Genomic DNA, 20641 nt, shown 5'->3' with positions numbered 1-20641 from the left:
GATATGGTTGAATCTCCTTAAACTCTTCTCTCTGTGCCTCCTTTGCCTCTTTTCTCCACAACCCTAGTTTTTCTTTTGCCTTTGCTATCTTTTTCTTCGTTTTGTTGTAACCCTAGTTCTCTAAGGCTCTCCTCTATTTATAACTACCATTTGGGTTTGTTTCTCACTTAATCTTTTTAATAGGTTTACTATTTGCACACCCCTAGGTTAGTAATTCTATTGTGACTATTCAGTTCCACTATTTTCACCTCCTTCTATTTATTTAATCAAGACACTACTTAACTTACTTACTTAAATCTCCATTTTGTTAATACACTTTTACTATCTCTTTTTTGCTAAAAATATAACTTTCTCCTTAATTTCTCATAATCTCCTATTTTTCCAAAACTATCTAACCCATCTACTTGCTCAATGCCCACAATCCAACAATTTTTTATTAAAAACATCAAACACACAATTTTCCTAATGACACTAATATTACTAATATTATATAACAATAATACTACTAAATTAATATTAAAAATCGGGGTGTTACATCCATCCTGCATCAACACAGCACCAATACCAACATTGGACGCGTCTGTTTCTATGTCGAACTCTTTGGAAAAATCAGGTAAAATAAGGATATGAGAGGCCATCATCGCTTTCTTAAGTGCAATGAACGACTTTTGTGCCTCATCATTCTAAGAAAACGCATCCTGCTTTAACAGACCGGTCAAAGGAGCAGTAATACTATCATAGGGAGCAATAAACTTGTGATAGTAACCAGTAAGGCCAAGGAACCCACGAAGTTGTTTAACCGACATTGGTGTTGGCCATTTATCCACGACTGCTAGATTGTTTGGGTCAGCGTGGACACCTGAAGATGAAACTATATGACCCAGGTAATCTATAGATTCTTGACAAAATGAGCATTTAGACAACTTAACATAAAAAGTGTTTGTCTTCAGACAGTTCAAAACCAGATCCAAGTGATGTAAATGCTTCTCAAGTGATGCACTATAGATCAAGATATCATAAAAAAAGACAACAAAAAACTAACGTAAGTACTGAGAAAACAATTGGTTCATGGTGGCTTAAAATGTCGATGGGGAATTGGTGAGGCCGAATGGCATAACCAAGAACTCATAGTGGCCCTTATGGGTATGAAACACAATTTTATAAGTATCACAGGAATGCACCCGAATATGATGATAACCAACACGAAGGTCCAATTTGCTAAACACAGTCACCCCACCAAGTTCATCTAAGAGTTCATTAATGGTGGGAATAGGAAAATTATCCTTAATTTTGGCTGCATTTAAAGCACAATAATTAACACATAACCTCCAAGAGCCATCTTTCTTTTGGACCAACAATACAGGGAATAAAAAAAATGGCTATAACGATGTAAAGGCTCCAAAAAAGGTGGGATGAGGTGCTGCGGAAAGTCAGGGGTGGGTTCAGGTTCTATGATTGGTGCATAGTTGGTTTTAGTGATAACGAAAATACATGCAATTTCATCACTGTGAACCAGAGCATGAAGCTGATGAAGGGACACAAAGTGCGGTGCTAAGGTTGAGTCGCCCACCAAGGTGACCGGAGTGCCTTCCCAACTGAATTCAATTATGAGCGCAGAGTAATCGTTGGATACCTTACCTAGTGATTGGAGCCACGAAAAACACAACACAACATCAGGACCCTCGGTTGCTAACACAAATAAATCAATGGCAAAGGTAATTCCCTATAATATAATTGGAGCATCCTTACAACATAGGTGCAAACCAAGAAGGTTCCACACCCAAGCGCTCCGCTAATGCAGCTTTAATAAAATTATGGGTGCTACCATTGTCAATAAGGATCGGAAAACTGTGATCCTGATAAACCATAGTAACACAAAGGGAACAATTATGTAATTGACAAGATGGGGCATGTAAGCTCGAAATGTTGCTGGAGATGTCTCCCGGATGCCTTCCCAACTGAATTCAATTATGAGAGCAGAGTAATCGTTGGATACCTTACCTAGTGATTGGAGCCACGAAAAACACAACACAACATCAGGACCCTCGGTTGCTAACACAAACAAATCAATGGCAAAGGTAATTCCCTATAATATAATTGGAGCATACCAAGAAGGTTCCACACCCAAGCGCTCCGCTAATGCAGCTTTAATAAAATTATGGGTGCTACCATTGTCAATAAGGATCGAAAAACTGTGATCCTGATAAACCATAGTAACACAAAGGGAACAATTATGTAATTGACAAGATAGGGCATGTAAGCTCGAAATGTCGCTGGAGATGTCTCCCGAATGGTGGTCCTCATGTTCTATGTCTGGTGCATCGTCCTCATCTCTGAGAAGGACGAGAAATTTGCTAGACAGCAATGTGTAGGATTCCATTTCTCATCACACTTGAAGCATAACCCCTTGGCACGGTGATCCCGAATTTCCACCGGTGACTCATAACGAACATAAGTGTTGGTGTTGGGTGTAGGTAGTAATGGGGGTAGCGAATTTGGTTTAGGTGTGGTTGAAGTGTTTTGTGATAGGGACGTCTAAGTGAAATTTGTGGTAGAGTTTGAGCTTGGGTTGTAAGGTGGGCCTTTGGACCAAAACTTACCCTGGGAAGGAGTGTCGTCCAATCGTGCCTCATATGCTCTTGCCATGGAAAAAGCTTCCATAAGTGTTGGTGGTCGGTGAAATTTCAATTCCCGACGTAAATTTTATTTCAGTCCAGTAATAAAGAAGCTGAAGGTTTTGAAATACCAATAACCTTGTTCATGAGGTCTTCAAATTGTGCTTTAAAATTTGCTATCGAACCACACTGCGAGAGTTTTGACAAATCACCCTCCACATCTTCATATTGTGTGGGTTCGAAGCGATGGTGAACAACGTCAAGGAAAATAGACGCCGATGGAAGTAAATGGTTGCGAATCGCCCATTGGAACCACGCGGCGACGGTGCCTCATAAAAATCAAAGAAAGCTTCAATCTGAAACAACCAGTCAGTTGGATTAGATCTATCAAAATGGTGATGAGTGTCACGGAGCCGTCGGAAGCGAAATATGAATATTGTTGGTAGAAAAGACTCAAAAACGAAGAAATGGAATGGATAGACAGGGACGCCACACTTTCTAATCCAAGAAAGTGATAAGCCTATGGATGCGAGGATCGCCACAAGAAAAGAAATTATTGATAAGATCAAGGATGGTTCAATCCAGAACCACAAGAGACAAGGCTCTCAATACACATATGTGTAAAATTCTATAAAATTCAACTTCTCTTATTTCATAATGAAACTTACAATTTATAGAGCTCTATCTCTAATGAACTCAAAAGACCTTAATAAATTAAAATAACACAATATTCTTTTTAAATATAAATTTATGCCTAATTAGACTAAGTCATAATGACACTTATTAAAACTAATACATGTGTACTTGATTGAAAAGAGCTATAGGACTCACTAACATCATGTAACTGATGTTACATGCAAAACGTCTTTATTATTTGGCTGGTCATTCCATGTCAAGTCCATTTAGCTAGCTGCTGCTTCCAATTATCAAATTCAATGCAAATGGATAATTAATTCCCAAATGAATACTCGTAAGGTTCATCACCATTTAAAACTGCATTTTGTGATTCAAACTTCCAAGCCAATCAATAACAATTATTCATGAATTTCAAAGGTCAATAGAAACATCACGTAATATGCCCAATTCAATTTCAGCATCCATAAGCTCAATTGTTTTAAACTAGCATTGCAATATGTGGCTGAACTAATGATAATAAAAAAAACATAATATTAAAATGAATAAAATATTCATTTTACCTGTGCATTTTTTATATGTCTCCTTCCACATGCTTAATGAACTCATGATCTCATCAAATGGGGAACACTAAGTTATAGTGCACGCGATGCCGACCTCAAAAATCCTGTTGGTGGTTGTTGAACCGATGAACGGAGATTTGTAAGCTTGGAATCAACCTCCACGAGATGATTGTGGAGAGTGGAATGAATGGTATCAGAGTGTGAGTCGAGTTATGATTGAAGTGTGGCACGAAGTTCAGCGAATTGTTCGTCTATGTTGGATTGAATAGCGCTTATAAGCTCGGAAGGGTTCATGATGAAAGCACCAGTGATACACCTTGCTAATATCAAGGTATCAGAAAATGTTGCACTCTTCGAGCGAGTTAAGCTTTGATAGACTTTTAGCAAGTGTACTAAAAATATATCGAAGTAATAAAATTTATAAGTTCGTATCCACAGGGGCTGTTTCAATTTCTACTAGGAAAAAACGTTAAAATAAAGGATGTATTAAATTCAATGGTTGCCCTAGGCAGTTGAATTATGTGCTAAAAATAATAAATTGCAAGTAAATAAAACTGGTTGGAAATTATATGGATAACAGATGTTTAAGCTTTCGAATCCTCAATTTTTCCCTGTGGTAGCTAGATTCTCTATGTTCTCAATGTAATTTCAGCATTTCTGACAGATTAACTTATTAGTTTTGATCAATCTCATGACTCAAAGCCCTTTCTTAGGTTATAACCTTTTAATCTCTTAAACCGATTGAATAACTTTGGAAGCGATGTTCTAGTTCGTTAACCCTAAGTCTTAACTCTCAACTTCTTATCTCTAGTTTCATATGTTGAGTTAATCACAATTACTATGTCCGATTCAATAGCTAGGGTTTGTAGTCAATTGAAACCTAAATTCAATTCAAACAATCGATAGAAGCTAGTGTTAATAGTCATACACACGATATTAAGAAAAGCATTAAGCAAGAATAATAATGAATAAATACTGAATTATATTGATAACAATAGAGTCAAAAGCTACATGGATTCACAGATACAATAGATTCATATTGGCTTAATCAAAGGAATTTAGCTACTCATAGAGAACATAAATAACATGAGAAATAGAATAAACCAAGATAAGATGTTGCTACAGAATTCTTTTATTCCAGCGTATTCCTCCTTAGTCTATTCCTCTCCTCTATTCCTGATGCCTCATGTTTCATGCTACTTCTAATCCAAAAACCTTGATCCGTCTTGCCTCCCCAAAATGTCATCATTCTGTTGTGCGGCTGCCTTCTTCTTGTATAGCAAGCATAACCTAGTTTTCTGTTGCTCATTCCCAAAGTAAATGACATTTTTACCCTTATGCAACTTAACATGCGTTAGTGCAAAATGCTACGTGACTTAACTCAAGTAGCGTGACTTAACTTACGCTAGTGCAAAACGAAACGTAACTTAAGTCACGTTGCTTGCTTAAGTCACGCTAGTTCACAAAAACATACAATGAGTAGCGTGAGTTAAGTCATGCTAGTTTTAACACGAGCGTGAGTTAACTAACGCTGGTGGTGGTGTTATGCACGCTGCAGACCAGACTGGCAGTGGCAGTAGCTGCTGCCTTTCATTCCCTATTTAGTGAACATGCAATTATTCAATAATACTTTTGGTACAACCATTCATTGATTCAACCAGAACGAATAATTTAGAGAACGAATAATTTTAGAAACACAAGTTTAACGGAAAATAACGTAAATGTCATAAATAAGCCCAACCGTGCAAATGTAAAAGTAGTACAACCAAAATGTCAAGAAAATACTACAAACATCTAAAAAGTCATAAAAAAACAAGTCAGAAACTAAAGACCCTACTGCTGCTGTTGCGGATTCCTAGACCTCCTCCTAGGAACCGGCTGCTGCTCAAACCCGCTATAATCGGTATGGAGGTCCTCCAAAATGTCGAAGAAGAGTGGATTTGAAACCACCTCAGGAATCTGCATCGCATGCTCCACTCTGCCTCTAATGCTGCTGATGACCTGCAATGGATCGGGAGGATATCTGGCCCACTCCTGGTCAACAATAATATCCTAGTAGACAGGTTTCTGCATGACAATGTCAGGCTCTGGAGCAGGGTTGACGATGAGAGGATGGGATACACGGTAGAACCACCTAATGTACCTATCTGAATGCTTCCAAGGCTCGTCGTCCGGGACCTGGGCACCCCTATGCTGCTGGGGAACGACATGCAGAGCAAACTCCAAGAAGGCAGCAACCACATCTGGTGGGGCAAGAGGCATAATCGTAGTAGGCGCTCAGGGAACAGTATGAACATAACCGTACTGCCTCAACACCCGCTCTGACAAGTGACACACCATCCTCTACCTGCCGGCCATGATCCATCCGGAGTACCAGCACATGTCCTGAAAAGGCGTCACGTCTCATCGGTGCTCGTACGGCCTCCAGGTGACATGACAATGCTCCATCGAATCCAACAAGCCTCTGAAGTGGTCAGCATCATCAAACCCCCTTTTAGGTTTCCATCTAGCCACATACGGGTTCTCCCGTTCGTAATCTAGATATCTGGACCTCGGAACCACATGTCTGAAGTGAGTTATAACCCATCCCTGCAAACACAAAGAGATAAATCTATATCAGCACACGAGTGTCATACGAGAAACTATACATTTACATTTAACTTTAAAAAAGAAGAAAAAATAAATTACCACAAGCAAGCTCATGTAACCACCAAATGAGCCAACATTTGAGTTTGAGGTAAGATTCAGCTGCTCATACAAGAAAGCAAATCCCATCGCGCCCCATGACCACGTGCCTATGTTAGCCAAATCCCGAATCGCAAGCATCCACAACAGACTAACAGTTTTGCTGTTCTTGCTGGCAAAAAGGGTGTAGCCAAGCAAGAGCAACAAAAACGCCTTCACACAGGCGGGCCTAATACGACCCAGCTCCTCCTCCTCCTCCTCTGATAAATCCTGCCCCATCAAATGGTTACACCTGTTCAACAGGTGGTCATAACGGTCTTTCAGGGCTGTGTAAGAGACAGAGGCACCAAAATCAGTCACTTGCCCAACGGCATCCTCCATCGGAAACAAAAGGTGGGTCACCAGTAGATCCACATCATGGTCATGATCTAAATCCTCCTCCTGAATGAGTCGTCCAGCGACGGGGATGCCTAGGAGACAAGCAACATCATCCAGTGTGATGGTCATCTCCCCAACAAGCATATGGAAGCTGCTGGTCTCCTGATGCCATCTCTCAGCCATGGCACACACTAAACCGTGGGAGATGTTTTCGTACCCAGTCAGAAGGAGGGACCTTAGATCAGATCTATCAACCGGTTCCCAGAACCAAGGGTTATCATCTACCGGCAACGGAAGGTGTCATACCCTAATTTTGGACCTAAAAATACTTGCTCAAAATGTTTTTCCATCTTTGATATGTGTCTATTACTCTTGAGAGATTGCCAATTTGACATTGTTTACCCTGATTATTTTACTATGCTTTAGCTGCATGTTTTACTGTCTTTGCTTTGAAAAAATTTTCAATTGTGACTTTGTCTATATTTTCTTGCATTTTAAACCATCCAAAGGGTTTTTCTTGCATTCCAAGTTATTTGAAGATTGTCTCTGATCAATTGCATATTTCTCTGCATCTTATTTCAATGTTATTTGCAAAAAATCCATGAAAAAGGGCATTTTAGTCATTTCCTGCATTCAAACTCATTTTAGTCCCTGAAATTTGTCTCTGAGTCATTTCAATTTGTTGTATAAGCCTTTGTTTCAATTCCATGTTAAAATCCATTTCAAAAATTGCATTTGAGTCATTTAGAGTCAGTTTAGTCCCTAGGGGCATTTTGGTCATTTCACATGAAATTTTGACAGAGAGAGGTTACTTTGAAGTGTAGTTGGTTCATTTTAGGTCCTTTTGGTGTTTTTTATTGGTTTCACTTTACGTTATTTTCAATTTACATTTTTTTACCCAATTTTATTTTTAATTTGCATTTTAGTCCTTCAAAGTTTTAAAAATTGCATTTAAGTCCTTTTGGTTTTAAAATTGTTTTTTAGTTCTTTTTCTTAATTGCAGAACAGTCCCTATTTGTGTCAAGTTTTTTTTTAGTCCTTTTTTTCAAATTGCAGAATGGTCCTCAAGTCAGTTTTAAGCCAAGTTCCAAAAATTGCAGAATGGTCCTCAAGTCAGTTTTAAGCCAAGGCCGAGTTAGTTACAGTCCAGTACAGGTGTCAAGAGCTCATTGGATCAAAAATCACAGCTGGCCTATAAATACAGGCCAACGCATCACATGTGTTAGAATCACCATTCATTATGCGCCAACTCACCACATCACAAACAGAATCAGAATTTTCTCTCTCCATTCAGTTAGATCAAAATCCAGAAAGCAACAAGAACATGAAGAACAATCTCAAACCCTAGTTTTTCCAGAACCACAAATTGAATCAAATTGAAGCAAATTTCTTGAAGTTCTCAGAGATTCGAACTTGAATCTTCATCATCGAACCAAAATTACTGCAATTCAAGCACAAATTCGTCACCAGAACGACGAATTTGTACGATCATAGTTGAGAGAAGTGAGAAGAAGAAAGATCGAAGCAGAATTGAACCAATGAAGAAGGAGAAGAGAAGAACACCGATTTATTTTCGATTCAAACTTACCAGAGGCTCAGAGAAGATTCACGAAGTTTTCCTTCATCTTCTCGTTCGAATCTTCGATTAAAACCAGGTAACTGCACAAAACCTTCTTGTTTTCATCGCAAAAAGCTCAACGAAGGTCTATAAGTACGAATAAACGGTGAATCAAAGTAGATCGGTGACTTAGAAACCTTTTCCTACGAAAAAACTTCGAAAAGATTGAAAAAGATTTGAAACCGTAACTTCAAACATAGATCTACAACGTTTCACCGTTTATTTTGCAAAACTAAGTTTATATTCGTAATCAGTGTGAAAAGTAGAGTAAGTTAGGGTTTAGATCCATGTAGATCAGGGTTGTTTAGGACTTGCCGGAATCTGGAATTCACGGCGGCGACGATGAAGATTCCGATGAATCTTCATCTTCTCCAGTCGTTTCATTCCAGAAACCGGCGGTGAAAGATGAACGGAGAAGAGAGAGTTGCAGAGCTTCTCTCACTAGGAGAGAAGCTAGAGAGAGAAAGAAGAGAGGAAAGTGAGGAAAACGGTGAGGTTAGGCTTATATAAGCCTCTAGGATGCGCCTTCACCGTTGGATTTAGGTTTAGGAGGAGCTGGATCAATCCAACGCTCCTGATGCGTTTAGATAGTCCAGATCCATCAAGGATCTTGGGCTTGGGCTTCTTTTGTACTGGATTTCGTCCTCTTGTAATGTTTTGCTATTTTAACACTGCTTCTTGATATTTGAACCTCTGTTTTACCAAAAACCTTTTAAAAAAATTCCTAAAAAAAATGTTCAATCATTTTCTTGATATTTTTGATGAATCTTGATATGTTTACATGTCAAGTATTGATCAAAATATGAGGAAATAATTTGTTCTTTGGTAATTCAATTCTTTTTCATTTTTTTGTTAAAAATCTTGTTAAAAACTTCTAAAAATTTTGTGAACTTTCTTGCAATTATTTTGACACTTGAAACTTGTTCCTGATGATATTTTGGCATGTTGAAAATTGATAAAAATATATGTGTAATTTTCTTGTGATTTTGTGTTACTTTTTGTTAATTTTTTTGTGAAATTTTTTGCATGTTCTTGATCCTAAAGTCTTACTATGACCTATTGATCCTTGATATGTGAATTTATAATGTCTATGCCTCTGATTTGGTGTTGTTCTTTACTGTTTTGAGGTTTGATTTGTTAGTTTCTTATTTTACAAGTCATGTGAATATTTCTATGTGAAAATAAAGTGTGAAATGTGCTTAAAATGTGTCATAATCTTTGGCTTGATATTGCTTTATACTTTTCATGTCATAGCTGAAATAAAACTCTTTGGAAAATTTTCATGGCATGGAAATTATAGGCTTTATGTTTGTGTGAATTTTATGACAAAGTTTAGACACATTTTACCACTTTTAGGTGCTAAGATTTTGTTACTTTTTTGTCAAGTTTCATTACTTCCCTATGCTATTTTACTTGCATCTATATCAATTCTTATTATCCCTTATGCCACTAACCATCTTATTTCATGTTTCATACATTCCATAAGCATCTCATCCTCCATCTTATATTCATAGCTTTTACTTCTTGCACATTAATTTTCATGCCAAGACTTAGCATGTAAAAACTTAGGGATTTTGTAATTTTCCTTATGCTTTTAATTTCTTGCAAGACCATAGCATGTAAACTAGGGCATATGTAAAGGACAAGCACCGACACATGCACACACATCACATGGATACTTTAGATGTATGTTTAGGGAATGAATGCCTTAGATGTATGCCTAGGAATCACGATACTTAGAAAATTTCTCTTTTCCAAAAAATGTGAACAACTTCACTCAAATAATTTTCCAAAGAAACCTTGGGATCAAAATCCCATTGAATTTTCCCTTTATTTTCTTAAACAAAAAATCTTAATGAACTTTAATCATACTTAGACTTTTTTTTGCAAAATAACTAATTCCACCTCACATTTTCCAAATCTTATGCCCTTGAGGCCTCTCTCTCTTATTCTTCAAAATTCTATTTTCAAAATTAAAATCAACCAACAAAAACAAAAACTTTTTTGGAAGAGAACTACATGGAGTTTGATCCCTTAAAAGGGTATGTAGGCAAGAAGTCAAAGAACTTCTCCAAGTCCAATAAAACAAAAATTCAAACACATTCTTCTCCCTCCAATTCTTGACTTAGCAAACCCTTAGGTGTAAATAACATTTTCAAATAGCATTTAAAAATAAAACGCGCGCGTAGAAAGTAAAGACGGTTCCTATAGGATACTATAGTTGCTATAGGTGCCTAACACCTTCCTATAGCAAAACCAACTCCCGGACCTCGATTCTCAAGGGTTTTTCTTATTTTTCCCTTCCCAAGAAAAAATGAGATATCAAAGGTTCAAAAGGTTCAAACTTAATCAATGTTTGACACCCGAAAAACCAAGATAAAACAGAAGGGACAAGGCAGAAAGCTTTAGTTTCCGCCCGTGTGAGATGTCTTTCATCTTACGATGCACTTGCAACTGAAATACAACAAAAATAATTAAATATGCAAAATAAACATGAAATAATAAACTATAAATATTCCACGTAAAATAAACTTTGACATAATAATAAACTATAAGTATTCTACGTAAAATAAACTTTGACATAATAATAAACTATATATATATATTCTACGTAACATAAACTTGACATAATAATAAACTATATATATTCTACGTTAAAAATAAATCAATTATACTTAAATATGTAAAATAAGCATGACATATTCTACGTAGTTATACTTAAATTAAATAAACATAACATATTATACGTAAAATAAACTTCACATAATAGTAAAATATCATTAAATTAAATAAAACAATTTATACTTACTGTTTTATCATTCCAAAGTTTGCATGCCACGTGTTTACTGAAGTCCGGTAAAAGTGACAACTCGTAAGGCCCCCCTGGAAAGCCCCCATCCTCGTCCTCCATAACAGGCTCTGCATGCTGCTGCATAGGATGCTGCTGCTGAGGAGGCTCGACATACTGCTGCTCAGGCTAATACCCATCGTGAAACTGAGGGTGATACTCATACCCCTCCTGATAGTGATAACCCGGCTGAAATCCAGCCTGCTCCTAATATTTTTGATCCTGATAAGCCAGCTCCTGATAATGCTGCTTATACTGGTACTGTGGCGGGTCCACAATCTAGGATGCACCCGTCTGTGATGTCGATCCGCCCGCAGCATCAACAGTAGCAAGATTCGTGGCCCCCAGTCTCCCTCGCACAGCCAGAGGCTGTAACGCTTGCTTCTCCCTCCGTGCACTACCTGTAGGGGCACGCCTCCCAGCCCTAAAACCGTCATTCTTCTCCTGCTCAGACATATCTGCACAAAAACCAAAAAAGCTTTAACACATTTGCACATGATTTCAACATCAAAACATATGTCATCTTTAATAATACAACAATACCATAATGTCGACAATGTCATTTGAATCCATAAACTACCACATTGCAGTCAAATTAACATTCATCAACATTATCAAACATAGCTCTAAATAATTACATCATTAACAATCCAAAAAAACAAAAAAAAGTATCATTGAGACATTTCACCGAACACGTAGTGTGCATTTTTCAAACAACTATGTAATCAAACATTTTCTAAACCCTAAACTACCACATTGTACCCTAAACAACATCTAAACAACAATTCCTAAGTTAAATCATCACTAACAATCATAATCTTTAACATGCAAGACAATTTTTTAAAAACCTAAAAATGTTAATTTTCTACAAAAATTCGAAAATTTCAACCAAAATAATGCAACGAAGTAGTATAATAATCACTTACTTGATATTGTGGACGAAATTTGGTTTGAATGGCGCAAGAATGGTGAAATTTGGATTTGGGGGTGAAAATTTTGTTTTTTGAAAAGTTGAGAAATGGAGGAATGGAGGTTCTGTGTTGCTGATAACTGGCTTAAGTAACGCTGCACAACTTAAGTCACGCTGCACAACTTAAGTCACGTTAATGTTATAACTGGCGTAAGTTAACTCACACTACGTGAGTTAACATGCGTAAGAGCAAAAATATATTTTACTTTGGGAATGAGCAAAACTGTTTGGGTAAAGAGCAGAATTCTACGTTGTATGTTATCTTGGGTCAGCATCATGAAGTTTTGGTCAAAGCCCAATTAGTTTTACTCCTGCACCCCATGCTACTTTGTGTGGTCTCTTTTTCTTTTGTTTCAACTTGTTATCATATTCCTTGGCCAATCACATTCATTATAAAACCATGTTTTTGTTTCATCATCTTTACTAGCCACTAATTGACCAATAATAATAGTAATAATACACTACTTGACTCAATAAATCAACAACGACAACTTATTCAAAATGACTCTAAATTAAATACTAAATAAATAAAAGTATACTAAAACTTAATTAAAAAGACTCTAAAAATAGTGTATCACTGACTGTCATCAAGCTTCTTAGAAAATCCGTAGGAAATTAAGAAGAATTTTAGAGAGAAAAAAGAATTCTTATCATTCAACATACCACAAAGAGTTAAGGGTGCAGTTTAATTTAGGAAAGGAGACTTTTTTCCCACCATGGGAAAGTCCCTTTACCCGGGACACCTGTCGGTTTTGAATTGGCAACAAAAAACAAAAAAAAATTCAATTTATAATTTTAATGTCTTTTCAAGCTTACTATTGCACCTCCCCATTTCTTCAGTACACCACAAAGTACATGTCACACGCTGGTGATTGATTAAAACGTCAAATTATGTTCTTCTTCTTCTCGCGTACCGCAAAGAACTCAAAGAACTAACAACATAAGAAAACCCAGAAAAAAGCTTAACATCAACTGCTCTTATTCTCGCGTACCATACTCAGTTTCGAACAAAGAACATAAACTCGTCTTCTCTGGTTCGACAACTTGTTTATTTCTGCAAGGGTAGTTTTAAAATTAGGTTAAAGTGTTGCTGAATCAAGCGTAAACAATTAGATCTAACACATATTTCATTCCCAGACACTAAGAAAGGTAAGATTTACATTGATTTCTTATCTTACAACATTTCTGAAACAGAAATGCAGATGCAGAAATGTTGTAGGTTTTTTATTTTGTTTTAACAAATAAATGTTGATTCTGAAATGTTATAATGTGAAATTGACATTTGAAAATTACAAATTTTAGATTGGAATTAGTTCACTATTATGCTACTTTGTTTTAATGAAAATTAATTTGGTCAAGTACTACAATCTGTAGACATAATGGATCTAGATGAAATTTTGGCTATTTTTCATGAAGAGCCAGAAACCTAATTCGCTGGAGGTGACCCAGAAGAGGTGAACATGATTTTTTTTTAACTTAAAAGTGTAGTGTAGTATTATAAATTTTATGTTCAATTATTTATTTGATTGAGGGTGTATGTGGATTATTAGCTTATCTTGAAAAGAAGTACTAAATTTAAGCTGTTTTTTTATTTTTGTTTTTTGAATTGAGTTTAGCTTATCTTGAAAAGAAGTACTAAATTTAAGCGGTTTTTGAGAGAGAGAGAGAGAGAGTAGGTAATTTTGTGATTAAACTATTCAATCCATCAAATTGTGTTCTGCTCTCAATCTCTCTCGAAATGTAATTTTCAAATTCTTGAGAGAATCCAAATTGATTCAATGGATGTAAATAATGTTATAAATTTGATGTTACAATTTGACTTATAAGGCTTGGACAGCAGTTATGGTGCAGAGGAAGAAAATACTTCAAGCGATGAAAATGTAGATGAATCCAACAATGAAGGATTTTCTTGCAATTACGATGATGCAACTATTGTGGATAGTGTGAGTGATATAGACAAATTAAACTTGAAGGAAATGAGTTGTGAAGAAATAATGAGGTACCATTTTCTTGATCGGGAAATAGCATTTACGTTTTATAACTGGTATGCATGTTTGCAAGGATTTGTTCGTAGGAAAAGTCGGGTTGTTAGAACACTAATGGCCAAATAGTTCAACAAACCTTTCTTTGCAATAGGGAAGGCCTTAAGGATATCAAATATGCTAGTAGGAAAAGAGATCATAGACCTAATAGTAGGTGTGGTTGTTCAGCCAAAATCCAAGTCCATATTGATTTTAATAGTCATTGTTGGTACATTAAATTGTTTGATGATGTCCACAATCATTCATTTTTGGATGATAAGTATGACTGAATGTTACCGGAACATAGGAAGATGACTGATCATGACAAATACCAAATGAAAACAATGCGAAAATCTGGCATTCCCACATCACAGATATATGGTTATTTTGCTACACAAGCCGGTAGGTATGAAAATTTAGGTTATACAATAAGAGACATGTACAATGAACAAATTAAAATGAGGGGTAGCAAGCGTTCTGATGCAGATGTTGCACTTGAATTTCTTAAAGGGATATGCACTAGGGATGATATGGTGTTTTGGAAACATACTGTGAATATGGATGGAAGTCTTAAGCATTTGTTTTGGTGTAATGGAGTAAGTCGTATGGATTATTCTCTGTTTGGCGATGTGTTGGCATTTGATGCTACATATCGAAAAATAAAATACAATACACCCTTAGTTATTTTTTCTGGTGTAAACCATCACAATAAAAGCGTTATATTTGGTAATTCAATTGTCGGTGATGAGACAGAAGAGAGCTATGTATGGCACTTGGAAAGTTTTTTGAAGCAATGGATGGAAAATGTCGGGTGTCTGTGATAACTGACGGTGATTTATCAATGCGAAAAGCAATTAAGAGGGTTTTTTTCTGATGCTCATCATCGGTTGTGTGCATGGCATCTTATTCGTAATGCAACTAGCAATGTTAAAAATCTGCAATTTGCAGTTAAGTTTAAGCTTTGTATGTAACACCATACTTCTAACAAGCGGTAAAACGCACGAATATACGAATATATTCTAGAAATAGATGCTACGTCATCAAACAAAAACAAAACATACATGTATAAATTATCAAGTTTCATAACATAGCAGCGGAACATGTATATGAACCATACGAATAACATCTTCAAATCTCATGATAATAAATACATCTATCGATCTCAGATACAATCAATATCTCGACTCCAAAACTACATAATCAAAATAGAATCCAGCATGCAAGTACTACCCTAGATCAGAGCCCTAATCTAGACACTTGCACAAAAAAAAGAGGAACTCCACTCCTCGGCATCATCAAGCATACAGTCTAAGCATCCTGCACTCCATCTACCCGTCCATACGGAAAGGTAGGTGGTAAACCACTGAGGGTTAGCATTACATCATCATAATCCATAGTAAAATTAACAAGAACATTGGGAATGAAAGATATATTCAAGAACGATGAATAACAAATCATACATATACTCACTAGTATTCACAACATTCATATCATTCAAGATCATTCAATATCATCATTCTAAGTTCATATCAACAAGTGTATCATACACATATCACAATTTCAACCATGTCAATCAACAATTAACAAATTCAATCATCATGCACAACTCAAACGCATTTCAATTCACCAACAATGTATGCAATGTCTCTAGACTCATCTAGATGCATGTGGTACCAAGTTACCTCAAGGTCGTCACCTTCGATTCAACAAAAGCATCGTAATCACCTCAATTGGATATAAAATCTGCCACCATCAGTCATGAATACATGAACATATGACTCGACTACAATGCATATGTTCACACAAACGAATCACCTCACCATCACCAACATTTAGTATATATGCAATCGACAATAATTCACCACCATATATGTTCAATCACCAACAACATCCATAATTCAATCAACATGTAGTTGTCACATATATACATCATCAATCATCTCCACATAAATTATCTCAACTATCCACAAGGGATTCATAAGGCAATCGGCTTTTAAAAACATTTTCAACAAAGTTCGTCTCTCAAAATCACAACATTAGAAATAATTGAGCATTTAAGCCAAAACCAAGTAAACAAGTTCCAATGCCTCAACTAAGTATACCTCTAGGCCACATGTGGGTGCAGTAGAGGATACTTTGGCGTTTCACCGGCCAAGTGTGACGAAATCATGAAAAACTCAAAGTTCGTCTCACTTTATCAATTTTACAAAAGAATGCAATTTTCAAAGCAAAACAAGTTAAAACTTGATGAAACAATCACAACCATTTTTAAAAAATCATATATACAGTATACAACCTTAATCCCACTTCGATTTCCGGAGAAAAACAAGTTTTCGGAAAAATCAACGTTTGGACCGTTTTTCCAAAGTTAAGTGAAAATTCACAAAATCAAGTCCAATTCGATTCAAACCATGTTCCAGTAGGATTAAGTGCATAAACAGAGGTTTAACAAGTTAAAAGAAACATTTTAGAAAGTCAGGATTGGTCCCCAAGTGCACGAAGCGAACGAATAAAAGTGGCTGAACTGAGAGCTGCACGCTTAAGCGTCCAAGTTCCAGTAGCTTCTGGACTTAGCACGCTTAAGCGTCCTAACTCCAGAAGCTGCTCGCTTAGAGCACGCTGCAGCACGCTTAAGCGTGCTGTCTTAGTTTCTGTCAAAATTTGTTACGGGTTCCAACCCCTTTCACCCCAAAATCCAATTTTCAAATCCCCAATTCACCAAAACAAGTTCCAGAAAGTGTTTATAGGTCAATATAGTTTCAATACACTTAAGCAAACATGAATCAAGCATTAGAAACAACAAAATGGCTTATTTCATCAAAATCATAAAATTTTCCCAAAACACCAACACAACCACAAATCTCCTCACAAATCCATAAACAACGATTCCAGTTACATCAATTCGATTCCAACAGTTCAACAATCATCAACAACAACTAATGAACACGAATTCATGCACAATTCAACACCACAACTTCATTTCTCATCAAATTTGCTCAAGAACATAATATACCAATATTTATGCATTTCAACATGTTAATTCACATACAATCATACAATTATCATACAAATCATGTTCTCAAACATAACAACAATAATCATGCACGAATTTACAACAATTAGATTCAATTCATCAATTTCACAAAAATGGGTAAAGAGGAAAAATTATGAAATTATGAGTGAAGTCTAACCCTCTTACCTCTAGCACCAAGAATCTCTAACTCAAGCTTCAATTTAGCTCCTAGATGATGAATTCCTCTTCTAGCTCTAGCCTCCAACCCCTTTCTCTTGTTCTTCCTCTTCAAACCCTTATCTTCTCTCTATCTCTATCTTTTCTCAATTGAAAATGTTGGTGAAAACCTATTTTCTCTACTAACAAGAGTTTATATAGGTCCTATTTAATTGGGCTCAACTCACAACATCGTAATGGGCCTAACCCGTTTCTATTTTAACCAAAAATGTTACTACTCACTTAACTTAACGATAAAATGTAATAATAACGGTCACCTACTGGTAATAAAATAATTCACCACAACTCCCTAGCACTTAGTAAAATAATCACTCTCACTAAATACTAAATTCATCTCTTCATCATCAAATAGTTGCTGAATAAATTCAAAAAATGAAGAAAGAACAGCAGGAAAAAAACTGAAGCCAGCAGCCACGCCAAGCAACGGCACCCAAAAACAAAACTCTCATAAAACAATAAGCCAATTGCTCGCAAGCCTCTCTCTTTTTGGTTTACTCAGACAGTCTCGCAAGCATCTCTGATTCTGTTTTTTTTTTCTTCCTTTCTTTCTCGCAACATCTCTATTTGATTCTGTTTTTTTTCCTCTCTTTTATTAACTATGTTTTGATGAATAAGATATGATGAGAGAATTGACAAAGATTAGAATGTGTTGTTGTTGAGAAAAGTGATTGAGATTTCTGGATTTTCTGGTATTTTGATGAATATTATGATGATGAGTGGGGAAGAAGATGAAGAATTGGAAAAAAGATTTATCTATGGTATATCATAAGATATAATGGATCTACATGATCCAACGGTCCCCTTTATGATAAAAAGATCAAACGGCTAAAATTAAATAAACTAATAAGGTCTACGGTGGATCATGTCTTATGTTGATCCACCCTAGACATTTGGAGTTAAAGTTAACAGTCATGGATTTATTTGGCAAACGGAGGAAAAAATAAGGGACTAAAACGCCATTTTTATTAATTGTGGGACCAAAATGAAAACATGAAATTAAATAAGGGACCAAATGATCTAATAAGCCTAAAACCTATTACTTATCAAGCTATAATATAATAAACTGCAACTTAAAACATGTATTCTAAATTCAAATCATTTAGTCCTAATTTGAAATCACTAAAAACAGAGACCCCAAGACATGTTTGATTTCAATGTCACTAATAATTAGTTAATTGCAGTAAGAATTGATAGAGAACATGCTTTCAATTTTACCACAATATAAGAGTTTGCGGAGTAACGACAAAGACAAATTAAGACCAATTAAAGGACCGAATACATTGAATTGTAGATTACAATAGAAGACCAATCACAGTGCAAGATCAAGACATCTACCCAAGAATAAGATAGGACTTTGTCCTCTTCAACAACAGGACAGGAGATCGCGATTTTATAATTTGCAACTGCAAATACAATTGCATTAGTAACACTTATTTGTAATTTTCTACAATATATCAATAATCATAACACCAACTAAATTGAAGAAAAATACCAAATGGGTTAGTTTTATTCCATCTAAGCAAACTTCAGACTAACCTGATAAGAGGAGGCTTCGACGAGGGAATGGAACCAATAACAATGACGACGGCTTGACGGCGGTGGCCAGAGACACTGAGATTAGCATGAGAAGTGATGAGCATAGGGAATTAATCGGAGAAGATGGGTTTGAGGGGTTTGATGGTGGAATCGATGAGTTTGGCGGAAACTAGTCATGAACCAACCAACCATAAAAGCAATCAATGAGAAGATGGGTTCGTTCAGTTCAGAAAGTTTGCATAGAGTTCACTGCAGTTCAAACATACAAATTAATGGGTTCACAGGTTGTGAAACGATGGGTTTTAGGGAGGAATCAATGGTAGGCGATTGAGGGTTTGCACAAATGGGTAGGCGATCAGCTTCAAAAAGGAGATGGGTTAATTTGTTTGATTTCACAAGAGAATTTGGAATTGATATTGGGGAACGTGAGGGAAGGAGGTTTCTTATTTTTTTCCGACTTTCAATGAAATAAATAATTTTACTTTTAATAATTTAAATTAAAAAAAATTAATTCATTTTGGGAAGAAAAAAACGAAAAATATTGGAGAGAGGATCGAACAAGGGACCAAACGCTTCTTAGTGCTTGTTGTATGCCACTTTAAAAATCAATTTATTTGGCAAGTAGCGTTTTTCTTAAATCAATAAACGTTATCTTTGCAATATCAGCTATAACGCTTTAAAAGCGCTATTTAAAGGTGAATCATAAATAACGCTTTCTATATTAAACGCCGTCGAAGGTTTAATTGTTCAATTATTTTATATTTAATATTTTTTTAAGAATTCTACGTTAGCGCTTTTGACACAAAACGCTATAATCAGTTTGCACCATAAATAGCGCTTTTTTAGAAAAGCGCTATCTAAGCCCTCTGTGTTCCCTTATATAGCGCTTTAGTGTTATAAGCGCTGCTAAATGGGCGCTATTTTTTCCCCATTTTGTAGTAGTGGGTTAGATAGACTATTTTCAAATTACAATCTAATATTTTGTTGATTTCGTTATGCTTACCTTTCCATTAAGAAAAGCCGGGGCAAAAAATTGTTCCATAGCTATCCAATCTAAGACCCAAACTCCATAATCTTCATTGTTCAAGTTTGAAATACGTAGTACCGTTAATAATTAGTTACAATAATCAACATATTTGGTGATTTTTCGCATTTTGGATTATTAATTTTGATGTTAAGAATCGGTGTTTTACCTACTTCCCGTACATGGAATTCCCCATCCATCAACGATGTCGAAACGACTAAAGTCAATCCTCTTGTTACAGAATGATTCACTATAATCTGAATCTACCATCAATTGGTAGATTAAATCTGCCTGTTTATATAAAATCAATAAAATTAGTGATTATTGAAATAAAAATATTGTTACTGTTTGTTAAATGGATTGTCACGTAAATAATGAATTATTACCAATCTCTTAATGCGCGTTTTCCAAAATTCACTCGCCACAATGGGGCAATTAGAATCCAACTGGTAAATTGTAGAATCCTCAAGGTTGATTATCATTAGGTACCAATGCTCAGT

At 35.9% G+C, this 20641-nt stretch overlaps 2 protein-coding genes across 2 annotated transcripts; one reads left to right on the top strand and one right to left on the bottom strand.

The window, feature by feature from the left end:
• Positions 1 to 5644: 5644 nt before the first annotated feature.
• Positions 5645 to 6073, bottom strand: LOC146906250 (uncharacterized). Its single transcript, XM_085728776.1, has 2 exons — positions 5888 to 6073; positions 5645 to 5845 (listed from the first exon to the last, which is right to left on the bottom strand). Exons 1-2 carry the CDS (start codon positions 6071 to 6073, stop codon positions 5645 to 5647), a joined length of 387 nt encoding a protein of 128 aa, XP_085584902.1.
• Positions 6074 to 14642: 8569 nt separating this feature from the next.
• LOC146906249 (protein FAR-RED IMPAIRED RESPONSE 1-like) lies at positions 14643 to 15152 on the top strand. Its single transcript, XM_085728775.1, has one exon. The coding sequence runs from the start codon at positions 14643 to 14645 to the stop codon at positions 15150 to 15152; it is 510 nt and encodes a 169-aa protein (XP_085584901.1).
• Positions 15153 to 20641: the final 5489 nt, after the last annotated feature.

This window comes from Medicago sativa, chromosome 7 (genome assembly GCF_051527215.1).
Source record: "Medicago sativa cultivar Bolivia chromosome 7, Bolivia_mono, whole genome shotgun sequence".
Lineage (NCBI taxonomy): Eukaryota > Viridiplantae > Streptophyta > Magnoliopsida > Fabales > Fabaceae > Medicago > Medicago sativa.
The sequence above is the reverse complement of the archived record's forward strand: the minus strand, read 5'-3'. Positions and strand labels throughout refer to the sequence as shown.

What these genes read in the sequence shown, in the direction of transcription:
- LOC146906250 (XM_085728776.1), bottom strand. Translation starts at nt 6,073, where the DNA reads ATGCCTCTTGCCCCACCAGATGTGGTTGCTGCCTTCTTGGAGTTTGCT. An exon ending in CTGCTCCAGAGCCTGACATT is followed by an intron (nt 5,846 to 5,887) that starts GTCATGCAGAAA and finishes ATTGTTGACCAG; the next exon opens with GAGTGGGCCAGATATCCTCC.
- LOC146906249 (XM_085728775.1), top strand. Translation starts at nt 14,643, where the DNA reads ATGACTGATCATGACAAATACCAAATGAAAACAATGCGAAAATCTGGC.